The sequence below is a fragment of the Odontesthes bonariensis genome, chromosome 21 (genome assembly GCF_027942865.1).
Source record: "Odontesthes bonariensis isolate fOdoBon6 chromosome 21, fOdoBon6.hap1, whole genome shotgun sequence".
Classification (NCBI taxonomy): Eukaryota; Metazoa; Chordata; class Actinopteri; order Atheriniformes; family Atherinopsidae; genus Odontesthes; species Odontesthes bonariensis.
The window spans coordinates 1,391,876-1,412,591 of NC_134526.1; the positions used below are offsets into that span (position 1 = coordinate 1,391,876).

Here is a 20,716-nt window from a genome sequence, read left to right on the forward strand (position 1 = left end):
GGATCTGGGGTTTAAAACAGCCCCAGACTCTGGATCTGGGGTTTAAAACAGGGACAGACTCTGGATCTGGGGTTTAAAACAGCTCCAGACTCTGGATCTGGGGTTTAAAACAGCTCCAGACTCTGGATCTGGGGTTTAAAACAGCCACAGACTCTGGATCTGGGGTTTAAAACAGGGACAGAAGCATCGGGGCCCCTGACCCAGCAGCACGGGGGGGTTGTTTCAGAGTTCTCCATCTCTGCCGTATCTGTGGTCGTAGAAAGATGGCGGCACAGAGTTTACAGACTTCAGCAGGAACAGGAAGACAGAGCAGAGAGGAAACAGCGCCCCCTGCAGGCTGTGAAACAAACACTCTGCCAGCCTTTGCTTTCAGAAACAAACTTTATTTCCATGATTTTAAGCCGTACACACCGCTGCTAAAAGGGTTCCTCAGACACCACCATCTCTGAAATCTACCTGTTTCCAGGTGAAATGAACTCATCTGAGGATGTACAACAAGTCATAAATCTACCAATAAGACACATCATCGTCATGGTAACACAGAGAGGCGGGGCTTCATCTAGCCACACGATTGGACGTAGTTTTCAGGGAAGAAGCCCTGCTTGCCATTTAGGACCCCCTGGCACCAGCCGTCGTCATGGCGATGGGTCATGTAAATGATGTCGCCCTCAGCGAGAGCCAGGTCATCCGGCTTGGAGGCCTCGTAGTGGTAGAGCGCCACCACTGGACACAAAGAGGAAGTTCAGTCACAGGAAGGTACCCTGAAGATGTTGGACATCAGCAGCCATCTGAGCACCAACTCCAGGGGACTTTCAGTAACTAGTGGCACTTTGGTTTAACCAGTTCTAGCCCAATCATGACTAGTGACGCCAGGAGCTGCAAAGTCCAAACCAGTAACACCAAAAGTCTACCTTAACTAGTAAGCTGCACAATGTCTGACATGTTAACTAGCTCCTCAGCTAATCGCTTCACTAGTTTACGAGGAACCACTAGTTAACCAGTGAGAGCCAAAATCGTCACGATTGTAACTAGTGAGGATTTTACACCTTACTCGTTAACTAGTTAAAGTATCTATTGACCAAATTGTTTAACGAGTGAGGAACTAGTGGAAGTTCAAATCGTCACTAATCACACTAGTTAAAGCCTTTTTTTTTTACCTCACTAGTTAACTAGGGAAAGCTAAACATGAACTGAGGCTTCCTATTGGCTCTCCAATTCATGATAAAACGAATAAAGACTGATGATTTTGTTATTATCCCGCCCACTTCATTTGCCAGTTTCACACTAGTTAACATATTGACCTAAAGAACTGAAACTAGTAAACTAGTGGCTACATGCTGCAGATTACATGTTAACTACTCAAAGCAAAAATAAAGATAAATAGATACGAACCATTTAGACTCCACTTGAAAACTAGTGTGGCTCATGATTAGTACAAAACATTTACTAAACAAGGTTAGAAACACAACTAGTCTACTAGTCAGAGCCACAGTGTCCACTAGTTATACTAATATCGTTAAAATAGTTACTACTTAACAAGTAAGTGTGAAAATGTCAACTAGTTACTCTAGTTTGGGTATTTTTACTTTACGAGTTAACTAATTACTCTCTGACTACTTAACTAGTCAAATCCTAAAGAGTGCCTAGTTAGATAGTAACAGTGTTTTATTTCATCACTAGTTAACTCGATGAAAGTATCACTAGTGAAACTCATGTTGGACCTTTTTTTCACATGAAACACTTTTAGTTGAACTAGTAAAGCTTTGCTCAGTACTAGTAAACAACTGGTGAGACATTCGTTTCACCTGTTGGACTTTTTGTTGCAGTAGTTAACGATTTCATCTTACTAGTTCAACAAAGCTGCTTACTAGGTTAACATGTGCATGTCACTAGTTAACTAATGAAGTGCAGTAACTACTGTACATGTTAACTTGGGAAATGATTTTCCATCACTAGTTGACCAAATGTCAGGTTAGTGCTGACAAAGGGCATGGATTAATGCTCAGATGGTTTCCGTACTGTAGAGGTAGCTGTACCTTTCTCCAGGTAGTTTGGGGGGGCGTTGGTGTCATAGTCCACTGGAGGTGGGAGCGGTGGCATGATGCCATCAAACCCCAACCCGTCGTCCAATAGGAGAGGTGGGGGCGGGGCTAGGATTTCCAAATCTGAGGGGAACACAGGTTACTGATGAGGAGGCGGAGCTTAAACAGAGCATGTGAAGTTGTGTGATGAGGAGGCGGAGCTTCAACAGAGCATGTGAAGTTGTGTGATAAGGAGGCGGAGCTTCAACAGCATGTGAAGTTGTGTGATAAGGAGGCGGAGCTTCAACAGAGCATGTGAAGTTGTGTGATAAGGAGGCGGAGCTTCAACAGAGCAGTTGTGTGATGAGGAGGCGGAGCTTCAACAGAGCAGTTGTGTGATGAGGAGGCGGAGCTTCAACAGAGCAGTTGTGTGATAAGGAGGCGGAGCTTCAACAGAGCATGTGAAGTTATGTGATGAGGAGGCGGAGCTTCAACAGAGCAGTTATGTGATAAGGAGGCGGAGCTTCAACAGAGCAGTTGTGTGATAAGGAGGCGGAGCTTCAACAGAGCAGTTGTGTGATGAGGAGGCGGAGCTTCAACAGAGCAGTTGTGTGATGAGGAGGCGGAGCTTCAACAGAGCATGTGAAATTTTGTGATGAGGAGGCGGAGCTTCAACAGAGCAGTTGTGTGATAAGGAGGCGGAGCTTCAACAGAGCAGTTGTGTGATAAGGAGGCGGAGCTTCAACAGAGCAGTTGTGTGATGAGGAGGCGGAGCTTCAACAGAGCATGTGAAATTTTGTGATGAGGAGGCGGAGCTTCAACAGAGCATGTGAAGTTATGTGATGAGGAGGCGGAGCTTCAACAGAGCAGTTGTGTGATAAGGAGGCGGAGCTTCAACAGAGCATGTGAAGTTGTGTGATGAGGAGGCGGAGCTTGAACAGAGCAGTTGTGTGATAAGGAGGCGGAGCTTCAACAGAGCATGTGAAGTTATGTGATGAGGAGGCGGAGCTTCAACAGAGCATGTAAAGTTGTGTGATAAGGAGGCGGAGCTTCAACAGCATGTGAAGTTGTGTGATAAGGAGGCGGAGCTTCAACAGCATGTGAAGTTGTGTGATAAGGAGGCGGAGCTTCAACAGCATGTGAAGTTGTGTGATAAGGAGGCGGAGCTTCAACAGCATGTGAAGTTATGTGATAAGGAGGCGGAGCTTCAACAGAGCAGTTGTGTGATGAGGAGGCGGAGCTTCAACAGAGCAGTTGTGTGATGAGGAGGCGGAGCTTCAACAGAGCAGTTGTGTGATAAGGAGGCGGAGCTTCAACAGCATGTGAAGTTGTGTGAGTTCTCTGATCTGTAGAACTACTGCTCCACTACGTTAGTATGACATGAGGACCTTCTACACACCGCTGGACTACAGCCGGCAGGACTACAGCCGACAGGACTACAGCCGGCAGGACTACAGCCGACAGGACTACAGCCGACAGGACTACAGCCGACAGGACTACAGCCGGCAGGACTACAGCCGACAGGACTACAGCCGGCAGGACTACAGCCGGCAGGACTACAGCCGGCAGGACTACAGCCGGCAGGACTACAGCCGGCAGGACTACAGCCGACAGGACTACAGCCGACAGGACTACAGCCGGCAGGACTACAGCCGACAGGACTACAGCCGACAGGACTACAGCCGGCAGGACTACAGCCGACAGGACTACAGCCGACAGGACTACAGCCGACAGGACTACAGCCGGCAGGACTACAGCCGACAGGACTACAGCCGGCAGGACTACAGCCGGCAGGACTACAGCCGGCAGGACTACAGCCGGCAGGACTACAGCCGGCAGGACTACGCCTCGGAACTACAGCTACAGTCCTAACGAGCGCTCGCCGCAGGTTCTTACCCAGGTGTTCGAGACGAGCAGGTAAGCAGACCCGAGGAGAGGAGGAAGAGCGAGGAAGCAGGGTGACGAAGGAAGAAGAAGAGGAGGGCGGCTGTGGGGGGGCACGGGGGGGAGGGTAGGGGGGAGGAGGGGGAATCATGACTGACAGACACAGAGAAGCTGAGTCAGCACTGAGAAAATGAGAAGGAGTGATCATCTGTCCTTATACACAATCTGCAACCTCCTCAATGACGACTGCAACATTATCCAAACTATCCTGGAATAACTCCTGGAAACTTATCAAGGATTTCTGTAACTAACTCAAGGACCCCCGCCAAAAAACAACGAGTCCTTCAGGAATGTCTAACCTCCCCGAGGAACTGTTAAACCTTCCTCAAAACACCTGTCGTCGATCATCCGTCCTGAGTTTCTATTGGACGACAGAGCCCCCACAGCAGCTTACGTGATTGGGCAGCAGGCAGGAAGAGGGAGCGAGTGTAGCGGCAGCGGGAGGCGGGGCCTGAGCGGACCCTCAGAGAGACAGAGCGAGTGGTGGGAGGCGAGCGACGGTGGCGACTCCTCCTGGTGGGGAGGGTCTCTGAAAAAGCACCACAGAGGAAGAAGAGACTGAAGCTGAAGTAGGAACAGCTGATCTTTAACGAGCTGAAATCATCAGCTCTGAAACGCTGAAAAGCAGGAAACTGAAGATTGAACATCATTCTGAATATTTGCTGGATTCTGTGATTGAAGAATCTCCATCATACCTGCGTCAGTTCCACATGCTGTCGACTGAACCTCATTAAAAACCTGGATCTTTATGTCTGTGACTGGAGAGTTTTTGTTAAAAAGTGATGCAACAGCACCCCCTGGTGTTTAAATGTGTTAATTAAAATCACACCAATGAGTTAAGGTCGACATTTTTAAGTGAATCTTATTTTCACGGGAATCAGTTTGATTGTTTTCAGCAGCATTCTTTCATCTGTTTGGTTAATGACGTTAATGAAAGTTTACAAAAATATCTACAAGTGTTATTCTCCTCTTGAACTCTAAGACGGTTACTACAACTTAGGTCTTCTTGTTCAATACTCTAGTGCAATATCTCATGTCCTGATGTGCAATATTACAATGTCACCTTGACACCTTAACTACAATGTCACTTTTATCACATTGTCATTTTAATATTATTGACGCCTTATTTTGTTTATTTGCCACCTTTTTGGACCCTTTTGTGTTTTTATTTTCTTTGCGATTCCATTTTCTTGCTCTTGTTTTAATGTACCGCTCTTCGCCCTTCTAATTGCCGTTCAGGGATAAATTAAAGTTTTTTCTGATTCTGATTCTGACAAACAGGGGCGAGGCTACGGTATTTTTAGTGGTGCCAAGGCCCCACCGTGAGATGGCTCGGCTCAGCACATTTTTTAAATATTATATTATGCAAAAACATTTTTTTCTTGCTCAAGGATGCATTATTTTAGTGACCATTTTATATATTTTCTAGCATTTGTCTTAGTTTTAACTCTTTACTCCCAAAATAAATGTTGAGTTATCTTCAGTATTTGTCTCAGGCTCTGTTATCCCTGTCGAGCCACAAAGTCTTTTTGAAATGAAGAGGTCCAAATTGAATGTTGTAGAGGAAAACACGACTCAAAGCAAAACTAATACGGCTCCAAAATTTATAAATGTACTAGTTCGCCTCAATTAGTGAGAAATAACGTTCCTCTGTGAGCACTGGGGGCTGGGCCCCCCTAAAGACCAGATCCTAAAACCGCCCCTGCTGACAAACCTGATTTCTTGAGCGATTTTACAAGTTTTCTGCATCAGAAACTTAAATCTGTCATTGTTTACTCAGGTTGATCCTTTATTTAACAGGAAGAAGTCCAAAGAACTGATTCTCTGACCAACAGAACCAGATTCTGGATCTGAGAATCAGTTCTTTGGACTTCTTCCTGTTAAAGGTTCAAACTGATTAAATAACTGTAGATTTTAAATAACTGAAGTGAGGTTTTTAAAAGCTAACTGCGTGAGTGATGTGATTTAAACACAGTTCAGAGTTAAAAAAAAAAGGTACCGTCGACTTCCTGATTGGGTGGAGACGGAGGAGGCGGGGCCAGCAGCTCTGAGCCGTCACCGGGCAACGGTGGGAAGCCGCCGCCGTCAGAGGGAGGAGGGGGAGGGAAGCTGTTCTCTTCCACCACTGAGGAGAGGAAATGTGATGTCACCGTGATGTCATACAGTTGAGCCAATGAGAAGCTCATTCTGAGAAAAGTAAAGCTGCCTTTGATTGAAATCAGAAGTAGGAACAGAAAACCTCACAAACCCGAAGAACAGAATAGCCAAACTGTTCTGTAAACCTTTACAGGTTACCAATAACACTTTGCTTTCCAGATTAAGAGAGATTAAGATCCGATTCATTGGTCACACACGAAATTTGTCCTCCGCTTTTAACCCATCCAGGTTGGCACCTGTTGACACACACATTCACATGCACAGGCACATGCACAGGCACATGCACAGGCACATGCACAGGCACATGCACAGGGTCACACACTCAGATGCCAACCTGGAGCGGTGCTTATAGAATAAAGCAGAGACGGGCAGAAAAAAGGGCAGAATCAAGAGAATAAAGAGAACTGGCCATTTTAGCCTCATCTGAGCCGGTTCAGGAGGTCGAGCTGGTTGGATGAGCCCACACTGCCCCCATGTGTTCATCTGTGGGACTGTTTATGTTTTTATTGTTTCTGCATTTATCAAACGCTTTTATCCAAAGACTTACAAATGAGGATATAACATCACAGCTAACATCAAAGCTAACATCAAGCTACATGGAAGGAAACCACCAGTCAGACTCAGAGGTCAGAGGTCACAGTGCAGGATAGGAGATACTCTCTGGAGAGCTGGGTCTGCCAGAGTTTCTTTAAGATATTCAAGTTCTGGTAGCGCTCGGCAGCTCACTGGCCTGATTTATGGTCGGTGACCCAAGACGCAACGCAAGCCCTTGCGCGGTTGCGTGTGTCACCTCAATTTTCTAAACTTCACGCAAGACGCAAGCGCAAGCCACTGTGTTCGAATCCGCCTACTACTACATACTACATACTTGAAAACGGCATACTCATCGATCAGACAGTATGCAGAGCATTTACCCACAATGCACTTCACTCCTGCCCGAGCCGAAATCAGCCGGCCTGAAAAGCTGATTTCCCTTAAGCTCTAAACTCTGTAAACTTTAGCAACATTTGAAACATTTTCAGGCGAGAAAGTAGTCGTTTAGACCCCCAAGGTGTTGAAAATCTGACAAAATACCGGCTGTTTACAAGAAGAAGAAGAAGAAGCATGAATCCACTCGAAGAGGTCCTGGCGGTGAATTTCCTTTCATCGTAGTAGGCTAGTCATTGAAAAAACCCGCTACTCCACCTACTGTCCTGGCGGTGAATCGCCACGCAGCACACGCAAGCGCCGACAAAGCACAATGAAGCATAAACGTCTCGAGCCATTAACACAAGCACGAGACGCAAGCGCAAGGGCAGTTAAAAGAGGTAGAACTCAGCCTTTACAGGGGCTGGAAATACTCTCTTTGTTCTTTGTTCTCTCCCTCCTCCTTTGAATTTCATGCTGTCACTGTCTCTCACCCGGTCAGGCCCACCATGGCTGTAGTTTATCGCCCACCATGGCTGTAGTTTATCGCCCACCATGGCTATAGTTTATCGCCCACTATGGCTGTAGTTTATCGCCCACCATGGCTATAGTTTATCGCCCACCAGGCCCACTATGGCTGTAGTTTATCGCCCACCATGGCTGTAGTTTATCGCCCACCATGGCTATAGTTTATCGCCCACCATGGCTGTAGTTTATCGCCCACCAGGCCCACTATGGCTGTAGTTTATCGCCCACCATGGCTGTAGTTTATCGCCCACCAGGCCCACCATGGCTGTAGTTTATCGCCCACCAGGCCCACCATGGCTGTAGTTTATCGCCCACCATGGCTGTAGTTTATCGCCCACCAGGCCCACCATGGCTGTAGTTTATCGCCCACCATGGCTGTAGTTTATCGCCCACCATGGCTGTAGTTTATCGCCCACCAGGCCCACCATGGCTGTAGTTTATCGCCCACCAGGCCCACCATGGCTGTAGTTTATCGCCCACCAGGCCCACCATGGCTGAAGTTTATCGCCCACCATGGCTGTAGTTTATCGCCCACCATGGCTGTAGTTTATCGCCCACCATGTGTAGTTTATCGCCCACCAGGCCCACCATCGTTGTAGTTTATCTTCACCAGGCACTGTTCTAGCACCAACATCTCTGACCACTACTTCATGTCCTACACCCTCTCCACCTCCCCCCACCCACATGGTATCTTATCGTATCTACGCTACACTGCTACTGATCTTCTTCTCTCCACCCTGTCCTCCTCTCTGGACCATCTCTGCATCCAGTTTCAGACTCTGGTGCTGGCCTACAGGGCAGTGGAAGGAGCAGCTCCTTCATACCTCCAGGCTGAGGTCCAGTTTCAGACTCTGGTGCTGGCCTACAGTGCAGTGGAAGGAGCAGCTCCTTCATACCTCTAGGCTGTGGTCCAGTTTCAGACTCTGGTGCTGGCCTACAGGGCAGTGGAAGGAGCAGCTCCTTCATACCTCCAGGCTGTGGTCCAGTTTCAGACTCTGGTGCTGGCCTACAGGGCAGTGGAAGGAGCAGCTCCCTCATACCTCCAGGCTGAGGTCCAGTTTCAGACTCTGGTGCTGGCCTACAGGGCAGTGGAAGGAGCAGCTCCCTCATACCTCCAGGCTGAGGTCCAGTTTCAGACTCTGGTGCTGGCCTACAGGGCAGTGGAAGGAGCAGCTCCCTCATACCTCCAGGCTGTGGTCCAGTTTCAGACTCTGGTGCTGGCCTACAGGGCAGTGGAAGGAGCAGCTCCTTCATACCTCCAGGCTATGGTCCAGTTTCAGACTCTGGTGCTGGCCTACAGGGCAGTGGAAGGAGCACCTCCTTCATACCTCTAGGCTGTGGTCCAGTTTCAGACTCTGGTGCTGGCCTACAGGGCAGTGGAAGGAGCAGCTCCTTCATACCTCCAGGCTGTGGTCCAGTTTCAGACTCTGGTGCTGGCCTACAGGGCAGTGGAAGGAGCAGCTCCTTCACACCTCCAGGCTGTGGTCCAGCCCTACACCCCCGCCCGACCACTTCGCTCTGCGGCCTCCAGGCGGCCGGCTGCCCCCTCACTCAGCGGTCCCTGCGCACCATCCACACGGTCACGGCTTTTCTCTGTTCTGGCCAGGACAGCTGAGTCGCTGTCCATCTTTGGCCGCAGGCTGCAAACCATCTCTGCAGGAAACACTACCCTGATCCGCCCTCTGAGGAAAGCACCTGTTTCCTCCCAGCTCCTTACACACTTATTTGTTTCTTAAATTGTCTTTGTTTCCTAAACTGTCTTCCCATTTGTCTCGGTACCTAACTTACCGCACTTACTCTAGCACTAGTTCTGCTCTTAGCTGTTTGGTTTTGGAAGGAAATGCACTTCTGATTTCTTGTGACCTGAAGTTCTTTTGCCTCCCGATGTGGAACACACTGATTGTAAGTCGCTTTGGATAAAAGCGTCTGCAGAATGACCCTAATGTAATGTAATGTAATGTAATGTCTTTAAATGAGATGAGGAAACTCACCTGTAGACTCAGAAGGATTTAATAAAACTAATTAAACAAATAAAAGAAGTAAGAAAAGTCATAGAGGCATGCAATGATGTCATCACCTGTTTCAAGACTGAGGGGAGGAGCCGGAGGTGGAGTGCTATGGTTGGTCAGAACCTCTGATGACGGGGGAGGTGGTGGTGGAGGAGGCGGAGCCGACATCCCAGCTGAGGAATCTGGAGGAGGTGGAGGGGGCGGAGCCAAAATCCCAGCTGAGGAATCAGGAGGAGGTGGAGGGGGCGGAGCCAACATCCCTGCTGAGGAATCCGGAGGAGGTGTTGGAGGGGGCGGAGCCAAAATCCCAGCTGAGGAATCAGGAGGAGGTGGTGGAGGGGGCGGAGCCAACATCCCAGCTGAGGAATCAGGAGGAGGTGGTGGAGGGGGCGGAGCCAACATCCCAGCTGAGGAATCAGGAGGAGGTGGTGGAGGGGGCGGAGCCAACATCCCAGCTGAGGAATCAGGAGGAGGTGGTGGAGGGGGCAGGCCTGAGGCGAGCTCATCGTCCTGAGCTGACACCGACAGGTTCGCTGTCAGAGGAGGGGGCGGGGCATCTTCCAGCAGCGTGGTGATGACGTCACACTCAGGTGGAGCTTGCAAGGTAGGGGGGATTGTGGGCAGAGCTACAGGTTTCCCAAAGCTGGAGCTGAGAACAGGAAGGTGAGTCGTGTTCAACAAAAACAAGCTGATTCTTTAAATTGTCCCAGAGCTGCCTTTACCTGCCTGAGAGGTTAAACCCAGGGCAGAATGAAAAATTGGGGATGGGGAAATGCATTGAAAAAGCACTTAACGAGCCCATTTTGTCGCTCAACGAGACAAAATGGCCTATTTCAGAGGCCTTATAACTTAGCCATAAATCATAACACAGACCTCATTCAAACTTTATATGTGACAGGAGACTCTCAGCTTTTACTGAACCAAAGGGTTTGTTGATACATTATAAAGCTTTGACACAACGGCAGTTTACGTTTCAGGAAGACTACATCTCAGCTCAGGTGTCTCTCCCACTCTGTTTCTCACTCTAAATTCGATACTGCACCAATTCCTCGAACAAATGTCTCTCATGTCCAAAATATCTGCCTGATCTGGACAAATTTTACTTAAAAATGTAGGCATTTTTATCCTTTTTCACCCAAAGTCACACTCATTGAGCTCTGCCACAGATATTTCTCACAAATTGCCTCTGAGCCCAGAGGTTGCCTCTCTATTTCCATTCTAAATGCCTAAAGTGATAAAATTCAGGTGAAAAATTAGTTAAAAACTGCCATAAAAAACGAGCCACACATAGTAGCTGAATGAAAATTACACCGCTGGCTTCTGCCGTCTCTTGGGGCATTGACGATTAAAAAATTATTCAGATACGACTTTTACTTTTCGAACAGCGACTGTTTGTTCGAGACAATAGGCTACAGTCAAAATTATAGTCTGATTTTAAGAAGCCATAGTGTGCGTACATGTGTCAGTTTGCTCTCTGTCTAACACAGACGAGCCGCAGCTGGTTCCGTCTCCGTAGCAACGCATTAGGAGCCCGCACCTGCTCCTGTTACCGGGGCAACGCCTTGTTAGCCTGCTCTGTTCTAAGACTGCTGATGAGGGCAGAGCCAAGATGGCTGCCCTGTTATAACAGCTTCATGTTATAAATCTGATCTGCGTTTCTCCTTTAAACTGATAGTGAGGGGAAGTTTGAAAATACCCACAATGCAATGGGAAAATGCATTGAAAAGCACTTACCGAGGCCATTTTGAAAATGCCATAAAAGCTGTATTTTAAACAGGACCTTGATAAAAATGACATAAATGTCTTCTCCATTTTGGGACTGGCAGAGGTGCAAAATTCATTGGGAAAATCAATTGAAAAACACTTACCGAGGCCATTTTGAAAATGCCATAAAAGCTGTATTTAAAACAGGACTCACAGAGGTGCAAAATTCGATGGGAAAATCAATTGAAAAGCACTTAACGAGCACCAAAAACTGCCCTATTTTTGAGGCCTCATAACTCAGCCATACGACATCATAGAGACCTCATTCAAAGTTTATATGTGACAGGAGACTCTCAACTTTAACTGAACTAAAGGGTTTGTTGACAGGGCGGGCAGTAGACTGGCACCCATCCAAATTTCTTCAGAAATGTTCTAGTTTTTATTTACTCTGGGGACTCTGACTCCCCAGCCGCTACTTCAACCCTCACCCAAACCATCTGAGGCCAAGAGTTGTTTAAAATATGAATAAATGATTGTCATTTATTCACATTTTAAGCTCTTTAAAACACTTTTAAAGTTTCTGAAAGTGATGCATTTAAAAACATTTAACCCTGACATCTGAAGAAGTGAGCATGCTCAGACCGGCTCTTACCCGCCAGCAGGAGGCGCCACCGGGCACTGCACCGGCTCCGGGCCTTTGTTGGACCTGAAACGCACATGAAACCACAGACAGACTTCCTGTTTAACGCGGCGGTGTGAAAGGAGAAGCTGCAATGAATAGAAGCACAGAAGAAGTACAGTGAACCTGACGGAGCCTCCGTGCTTCCGGATCGTTCCCGTTCTGTCCGGCTGTTTCCCAGAGACCTGCAGGGGGGGGGCACACAGAGCATCAATGGAGCCTCTCAGCCTCAGCAGCTCTAATTAGTCCCACAAACATTTTCCCACGATGAACAAAGACGCCGGGAGGCCGCTCAGTGTGTGTGTGTGTGTGTGTGTGTGTGTGTGTGTGCTATCTCTCTGAGGTCCGGCTCAGAGCTACACCTGAACCACAGTGAGTGTGCAGAGGCAAGGCAGGTTTATCTGTGCAGCACAATTCAACTACAAGGTGATTCAAAGTGCTTTACAGATACATTAAAACAGTAGAAATAAAAAGCATGATTTAGATTTTAAACAAAAAAAAAAGAAATAAGAACAATAGATAAAATCAAATAAAATCAGTAGTTAAAATGTGATTAAGTTTGGAGCTTTATTCAAACGCAGCTGAAAATAGGTGTGTCTTCAGCCTGGACTTAAACACACTGAGTGTTTCAGCTGATCTGAGGCTTTCTGGGAGTTTGTTCCAGACATGTGGAGCATAGAAGCTGAATGCAGCTCCTCCATGTGTGGTTCTGACTCTGGGAACTGATAGAAGACCGGATCCAGATGAGCTGAGGGGTCTGGAAGGTTCATACTGGGTCAGGAGGTCCCTGATGCATTCTGGTCCTGGACCATTCAGAGCTTTATAGAGCAGCATCAGAACTTTAAAGTCTATCCTCTGATGGACAGGCAGCCGGTGTAAAGACCTCAGAGCTGGACTGATGGAGTCCACTTCTTTGGTCTCAGTGAGGACTCGAGCAGCAGAGTTCTGAATGAGCTGCAGGTGTCTAACTGACTCTTTAGGTCGACCCGTAAAGATGCTGTTACAGTAATCAGGCCGACTGAAGATGGATGCATGGACTAGTTTTTCCAGGTCCTGCTGACACATCAGATCCTTTAACCTTGATAACTGAGGTGTGTTCTGGATTAAAAGGACATCTGAATGTGTTTTATTTGCTGTGAAAGCAGTGAAAAACTAAGTGAACCCTTCCTGCTTCCACAGGAACTCAGAGGAGCTGCTGATCAATGCTCTGATTAACTGCTACCAGCAGCTGGATCAGGGGTTCACTTAGTTTCTCACACACTGCTGCTACCAGCAGCTGGATCAGGGGTTCACTTAGTTTCTCACTCACTGCTGCTACCAGCTGCTGGATCAGGGGTTCACTTAGTTTCTCACTCACTGCTGCTACCAGCTGCTGGATCAGGGGTTCACTTAGTTTCTCACTCACTGCTGCTACCAGCAGCTGGATCAGGGGTTCACTTAGTTTCTCACACACTGCTGCTACCAGCAGCTGGATCAGGGGTTCACTTAGTTTCTCACACACTGCTGCTACCAGCTGCTGGATCAGGGGTTCACTTAGTTTCTCACACACTGCTGCTACCAGCTGCTGGATCAGGGGTTCACTTAGTTTCTCACACACTGCTGCTACCAGCTGCTGGATCAGGGGTTCACTTAGTTTCTCACTGCTGCTACCAGCTGCTGGATCAGGGGTTCACTTAGTTTCTCACTCACTGCTGCTACCAGCTGCTGGATCAGGGGTTCACTTAGTTTCTCACTCACTGCTGCTACCAGCTGCTGGATCAGGGGTTCACTTAGTTTCTCACTGCTGCTACCAGCTGCTGGATCAGGGGTTCACTTAGTTTCTCACTGCTGCTACCAGCTGCTGGATCAGGGGTTCACTTAGTTTCTCACTCACTGCTGCTACCAGCTGCTGGATCAGGGGTTCACTTAGTTTCTCACTCACTGCTGCTACCAGCTGCTGGATCAGGGGTTCACTTAGTTTCTCACTCACTGCTGCTACCAGCTGCTGGATCAGGGGTTCACTTAGTTTTACTCCCATAAATAATGGGACAGTAACAGGTCATGTGTTCACAGAGTTACTGAGTGACTCGGGTTCAGATTGAAAGAATTCAGTTGCATTAAAGTCACATTTAATCTGAATTCAGTCACTGGGGCTCTAACATCATTAACTGTAAATAAATAAATTATTACTGGTTTAAAGGTGCAATTTGTAAGGTTCTGCAGTCGTCTGCAGACTGAGGAGGAAACGGAGTCTGTGGGAAGTTTGAAGGAGGAACATTTACTGCTTCTGTGGTTGGTGCAGCAGCTTCCTGTGAGATGCATCACTTCTGCTTCTCTGTATGTCGCTGATTCAAACCGACCGGGGTTAAACTTTCTGTTCTTCCATGAGTCAGAGAACCAACATGAACGCTGCCTGATGTCAGCATCAGTCCTGGAATAACCTTTAGGAATCACCTTTAGGAATAACCTTTAGGGATAACCTTTAGGAATAACCTTTAGGAATCACCTTTAGGGATAACATTTAGGGATAACATTTAGGGATAACCTTTAGGAATCACCTTCAGGAATCACCTTCAAGAATCACCTGTAGGGATAACCTTTAGGGATAACCTTGAGGGATAACCTTTAGGAATCACCTTTAGGGATAACCTTTAAGAATAATCTTTAGGAATAACCTTTGGGAATAACCTTTAAGAATCACCTTTAGGAATTACCTTTAGGAATCACCTTTAGGGATAACCTTTAAGAATCACCTTTAGGAATCACCTTTAGGAATCACCTTTAGGAATCACCTTCAGGAATCACCTTCAGGAACCACCTTTAGGGATAACCTTTAGGGATAACCTATAGGAATCACCTTTAGGAATCACCTTCAGGAATCACCTTCAGGAATCACCTTCAGGGATCACCTTTAGGAATAACCTTCAGGGATAACCTTTAGGGATAACCTTTAGGGATAACCTTTGGGAATAACCTTTAGGGATAACCTTTGGGAATCACCTTTAGGAATAACCTTTGGGAATCACCTTTGGAATCACCTTTGGGAATCACCTTTGGGAATAACCTTCGGGAATCACCTTTGGGAATCACCTTCAGGAATCACCTTTGGGAATAACCTTCAGGAATCACCTTTGGGAATCACCTTTGGGAATAACCTTCAGGAATCACCTTTGGGAATAACCTTCAGGAATCACCTTTGGGAATAACTTTTAGAAATCACCTTTAGGGATAACCTTTAGGGATAACCTTTAGGGATAACCTTTAGGAATCACCTTTAGGGATAACCTTTAGGGATAACCTTTAGGGATAACCTTTAGGAATCACCTTTAGGGATAACCTTTAGGAATAACCTTCATGGATAACCTTTAGGAATCACCTTTAGGGATAACCTTTAGGGATAACATTTAGGGATAACCTTTGGGAATCACCTTTAGGGATAACCTTTAGGAATCACCTTTAGGGATAACCTTTAGGAATAACCTTTAGGAATAACCTTTAGGGATCACCTTCAGGAATCACCTTTAGGAATCACCTTCAGGAATAACCTTCAGGAATCACCTTCATTAATAACCTGAATCACATTTAGGAATCACCTTCATTAATAACCTGAATCACATTTAGGAATCACCTTCAGGAATCACCTTCATTAATAACCTTCAGGAATCACCTTTAGGGATAACCTTTGGGAATAACCTTTAGGGATAACCTTTGGGAATCACCTTTAGGAATAACCTTTGGGAATCACCTTTGGAATCACCTTTGGGAATCACCTTCGGGAATCACCTTTGGGAATCACCTTTGGGAATAACCTTTGGGAATCACCTTTGGGAATCACCTTTGGGAATAACCTTCAGGAATCACCTTTGGGAATCACCTTTGGGAATAACCTTCAGGAATCACCTTTGGGAATAACCTTCAGGAATCACCTTTGGGAATAACCTTCGGGAATAACCTTCAGGAATCACCATTTGGGATAACTTTTAGAAATCACCTTTAGGGATAACCTATAGGAATCACCTTTAGGGATAACCTATAGGAATCACCTTTAGGGATAACCTTTAGAAATCACCTTTAGGGATAACCTTTAGGAATAACCTTTAGGGATAACCTTTAGGAATCACCTTTAGGGATAACCTTTAGGAATAACCTTTAGGAATCACCTTCAGGAATCACCTTCAGGAATCACCTTTAGGAATCACCTTTAAGAATCACCTTCAGGAATCACCTTCAGGAATCACCTTCAGGAATCACCTTCAGGAATCACCTTTGGGAATCACCTTTGGGAATCACCTTCAGGAATCACCTTCAGGAATAACCTTCAGGAATAACCTTTAGGAATCACCTTTAGGAATCACCTTTGGGAATCACCTTCAGGAATCACCTTCAGGAATCACCTTCAGGAATCACCTTCAGGAATCACCTTCAGGAATAACCTTCAGCAATCACCTTTAAGAATCACCTTTGGGAATAACCTTCAGGAATCACCTTCAGCAATAACCTTCAGGAATAACCTGAATCACCTTCAGGAATCACCTTCAGGAATCACCTCCAGGAATAACCTGAATCACATTTAGGAATCACCTTCAGGAATCACCTCCAGGAATAACCTGAATCACATTTAGGAATCACCTTCAGGAATCACCTTCAGGAATCACCTTTAGGAATCACATTCAGGAATCACCTTCAGGAATCACCTTCAGGAATCACCTTTAGGAATCACCTTTAGGAATCACCTTCAGGAATCACCTTCAGGAATAACCTTCAGGAATAACCTTCAGGAATCACCTGAACATGTTTTATTGAACCCAATAGACAAAATCAGGTGTGCGTTACCTTAATGCCGTGGCCCAGGGTGTCCAGCTGCTGGTAGCTGATTGGTCGACGGCTGTAGGGTGGGCGGGGCTGTGGGGTTGTAGGAGGAATGATTTTGTGGTTGCGAGGGACTCGTCTCACGGCTGTGAAGGCGCCGATCTCCCTCCGAGAAACCTTCTCTTTGTGCATCTCCACCGTCTGAGGATGAAGAGGAAACATCAAAACTGCTCCCTCCCACTTTTCCTTCAAAGATTCACTCCAATTCAACCATTTACAGTCCAATTAAATCCATTTCCAATCCAATTCAATCCATTTACAATCCAATTCAACCATTTACACAACAGTAATTCAACCATTTCCACTCCAATTCAAGCCATTTCCAAGCCAATTCAAGCCATTTCCAAACCAAATTCATCCATTTCCAATCCAATTCAATCTATTTTCAATCCAATTATATCCATTTACAGTCCAATTCAATCCATTTCCAATCCAATTCAATCCATTTACAGTCCAATTCAATCCATTTCCCATCCAATTCATCCATTTCCAATCCAATTCAAGCCATTTACAGTCCAATTCAATCCATTTCCAATCCAATTCAAACCATTTTCAATTCAATTCAAGTCATTTACAATTAAATTCAAACCATTTTCAATTCAATTCAAGTCATTTACAATCCAATTAAATAACATCATAATCCAATTAATTCAGTTCCAAATGAGTCCAATTCATTCTGAGCCCATTAATAAAACAGTATCCCAGCTAAGGAAACCAACAGATTGCTTCCTTTAACAGGAAGAAACCATCAGAACCAGACCGGGAAAGAATTTTACCACTTTAAACACTTTGACTGAACGGAAACAAATGAAGCCATGAGCATTATGGGAGATGTAGTTTCAGAACCTGAAACCGCCGTTTCACAGCCTGTCCTGATGTTTCAGGTATTTATATCATAAACTTTCCTCTGTCTGCTGTCTGTGAGGATTATTCAGAATGAACTGGGTTAAAAAAGGGGGCGGGGCTCACCTGGCCAATCAGGTTGATGGAGGACTCCATTTGGCGCAGCTGATTGGTCTGAGCATCGAGCAGACTCAGGACGCTGCTGGCCAGAGTGCTGATCTGGTAGGCGACACTGGCCAGTGATTGGGTGGTGAAGTTTTTCGTTTCCTCCAACGACTTCATGCTGCCGTCACCCGACTGGTGGAAACGGGGAAGAAAGGTTAGCATAGCTTAGCATAAAGAATAACTAGATGTAGCAGTGTTGGTGCTGTGGTAGTCTTAGCGTCCTCCTAGCTAGCCGTAGCAGTGTTGGTGCTGTGGTACACTTAGCGTCCTCCTAACTAGCTGTAGCAGTGTTGGTGCTGTGGTACATTTAGCGTCCTCCTAACTAGCTGTAGCAGTGTTGGTGCTGTGGTACATTTAGCGTCCTCCTAACTAGCCGTAGCAGTGTTGGTGCTGTGGTACATTTAGCGTCCTCCTAACTAGCTGTAGCAGTGTTGGTGCTGTGGTACATTTAGCGTCCTCCTAACTAGCTGTAGCAGTGTTGGTGCTGTGGTACATTTAGCGTCCTCCTAACTAGCTGTAGCAGTGTTGGTGCTGTGGTACATTTAGCGTCCTCCTAACTAGCTGTAGCAGTGTTGGTGCTGTGGTACATTTAGCGTCCTCCTAACTAGCTGTAGCAGTGTTGGTGCTGTGGTACATTTAGCGTCCTCCTAACTAGCTGTAGCAGTGTTGGTGCTGTGGTACATTTAGCGTTCTCCTAACTAGCTGTAGCAGTGTTGGTGCTGTGGTAGTCTTAGCGTCCTCCTAACTAGCTGTAGTATTGTTGGTGCTGTGGTACACTTAGCATCCTCCTAGCTAGCCGTAGCATTGTTGGTGCTGTGGTACACTTAGCATCCTCCTAGCTAGCCGTAGCATTGTTGGTGCTGTGGTCCTCTCAGCGTCCTCCTTGCTAGCTGTAGCATTATGGTCCTCCTAGCTAGCTGTAGCATTGTAGTAGCCTTAGCCGTGGCAGGAGTAGAACTAACCTGGATGTAATTGTTGTAGCAGTAGTCGGCCACATTCAGCAGGTTTTCGTAGTTTTCTCGCAGAGCTTTCCTGGCGTTTGGAGCTTCTTCCAGAATCTTGGTCACCTCGTCGCTGGAGTTCTGATCCTTCATGATCCCACACAAGAAGTCCTGCAGGCTCAGTGTCAGCTGGATCCAGGACCAGGGGAAAACTGCAGAGACAAATCAGACAGAACCAGAACTCAGTCTCCAGCCCAGACGATGCAGATGAGGCCCAGAAGGATTCCCAACATTTAGTTATCTATCTGTAACATATATTTTCCCTTTGGAGATTAATAAAGTTGTATTTATTGAACCATTTCAGCATGAAGTGGGCAGAGCAGTTTGCCTCGGGTTTAGTTCATGTTTGGATATCATCAGTTGATTCTTTTTCTTTTATAAAAGTGAGAATAAAACCGTCTCCGAGCCGTTTCCTGAACACGAGCAGCTACTTCCCCTCAGATCTGCCGGCTGCTCAGAGTATAAAACAACTGTTAACGCCACAGTTCTGCTACAGAAACGAGCCGTACGGATTATTAATAAAGTTGATTACTGTGCACATACTGTTTATTATGGAGTTCAATGATGTGCTATATTACAAAATAATGTGTAGAGCTAAATCAAAGTTACTCCCAGTCAGTATACAAAAGGTTTTTCTCATCTGAAGAAACAAAGTAGAATTTAAGAGACAAACTTACTGAACCAAAGGCCAAAAAAGAAATGAAAAGGAGATATATGTTGTTGGGGTTTCACTATGGAATGATGCCAATATAAATGTAAGAACTTGTAGAACATTTTTGGTTTTCTAAAGCAATTTTTGAGGGCTACAAGTATTTATAATATGTGAAGGATTTTGTGTTTATTTACAATTTTGCTTCGTTATTCTTCTATTTTTTTACTTTATTGGATGCAATTCTGTTTTTTGTCTTTTTACTATAATTTTACTTCTTAATTTGGTATTTGTAAAAATATAGGTTTATGGATGGGTAGCTTAACTTTGTTTAACAGGACGGGCTTAAATATAAGCGTTACGCTTCAGCCTTTTCAGGCACTTAAAAAATGCTGATTGTTGTTTACTGTGCGACTGAACAAACAAACAAATTCACAGCAATGATTACACTGTTGTCCTCCATTAGAGCAGAAAGCACCTGGTCATCATCACAGTGAATAGGCACGTTTTATGATTTAAACCACATTTTATATGATTTAAACCACACATTTTATATGATTTAAACCACACATTTTATATGATTTAAACCACATCAGACTTTACAAACTGAAGCAGACTGAGAGCCAGCAGAGCTCTGTTTCTGCAGAATATCTCTGAAACTCACCAGAAGCTGCAGGAGAAGAAGCTGTGATCAGGCTCCTCGTGCATCTGACCAACTTCAGGCTGCAGCAACAAGTTTCCTCCTGCTGCTGCACAAAGATCCTCTCTGAAAGGAGGAGGGCTCACTCTGCTCAAAGATCCTCTGACAGGAGGAGGGCTCACTCTGCTCAAAGATCCTCTGATAGGAGGAGGACTCACTCTGCTCAAAGATCCTCTGAAAGGAGGAGGGCTCACTCTCTGCGGGCTGCAGTAACAGCTCTCACACATTTAGGCTCACTCTGCAGGCCGCAGTAACAGCTCTCTCACATTCAGGCTCACTCTGCAGGCCGCAGTAACAGCTCTTTCACATTCAGGCTCACTCTGCAGGCCGCAGTAACAGCTCTCACACATTCAGGCTCACTCTGCAGGATCACTCTGCAGGCTGCAGTTACAGCTCTCACACATTCAGGCTCACTCTGCAGGATCACTCTGCAGGCTGCAGGTTCACTCTGCAGGCTGCAGTAACAGCTCTCTCACATGCAGGCTCACTCTGCGGGCTGCAGTAACAGCTCACACATACAGACTCACTCTGCAGGCTGCAGTAACAGCTCTCACACATTCAG

At 46.1% G+C, this 20,716-nt stretch overlaps 1 protein-coding gene across 2 annotated transcripts; it reads right to left on the reverse strand.

Annotated features, from left to right (window-relative positions):
* Positions 1-371: 371 nt before the first annotated feature.
* abi3a (ABI family, member 3a) lies at positions 372-20,244 on the reverse strand. Of its 2 annotated transcripts, XM_075453992.1 has the most exons (12): positions 20,119-20,244; positions 18,767-18,957; positions 17,766-17,936; positions 16,761-16,937; positions 12,075-12,133; positions 11,922-11,975; positions 9,634-10,214; positions 5,965-6,090; positions 4,360-4,494; positions 3,918-4,058; positions 2,037-2,165; positions 372-723 (listed from the first exon to the last, which is right to left on the reverse strand). In XM_075453992.1, exons 2-12 carry the CDS (start codon positions 18,896-18,898, stop codon positions 560-562), a joined length of 1,869 nt encoding a protein of 622 aa, XP_075310107.1. In that variant the 5' UTR covers positions 18,899-18,957; positions 20,119-20,244; the 3' UTR covers positions 372-559. The 2 variants fall into 2 exon arrangements, with proteins under 2 accessions (XP_075310107.1, XP_075310108.1); XM_075453993.1 differs by lacking the exons at positions 3,918-4,058; positions 4,360-4,494 and having other exon boundaries at positions 20,119-20,235.
* Positions 20,245-20,716: the final 472 nt, after the last annotated feature.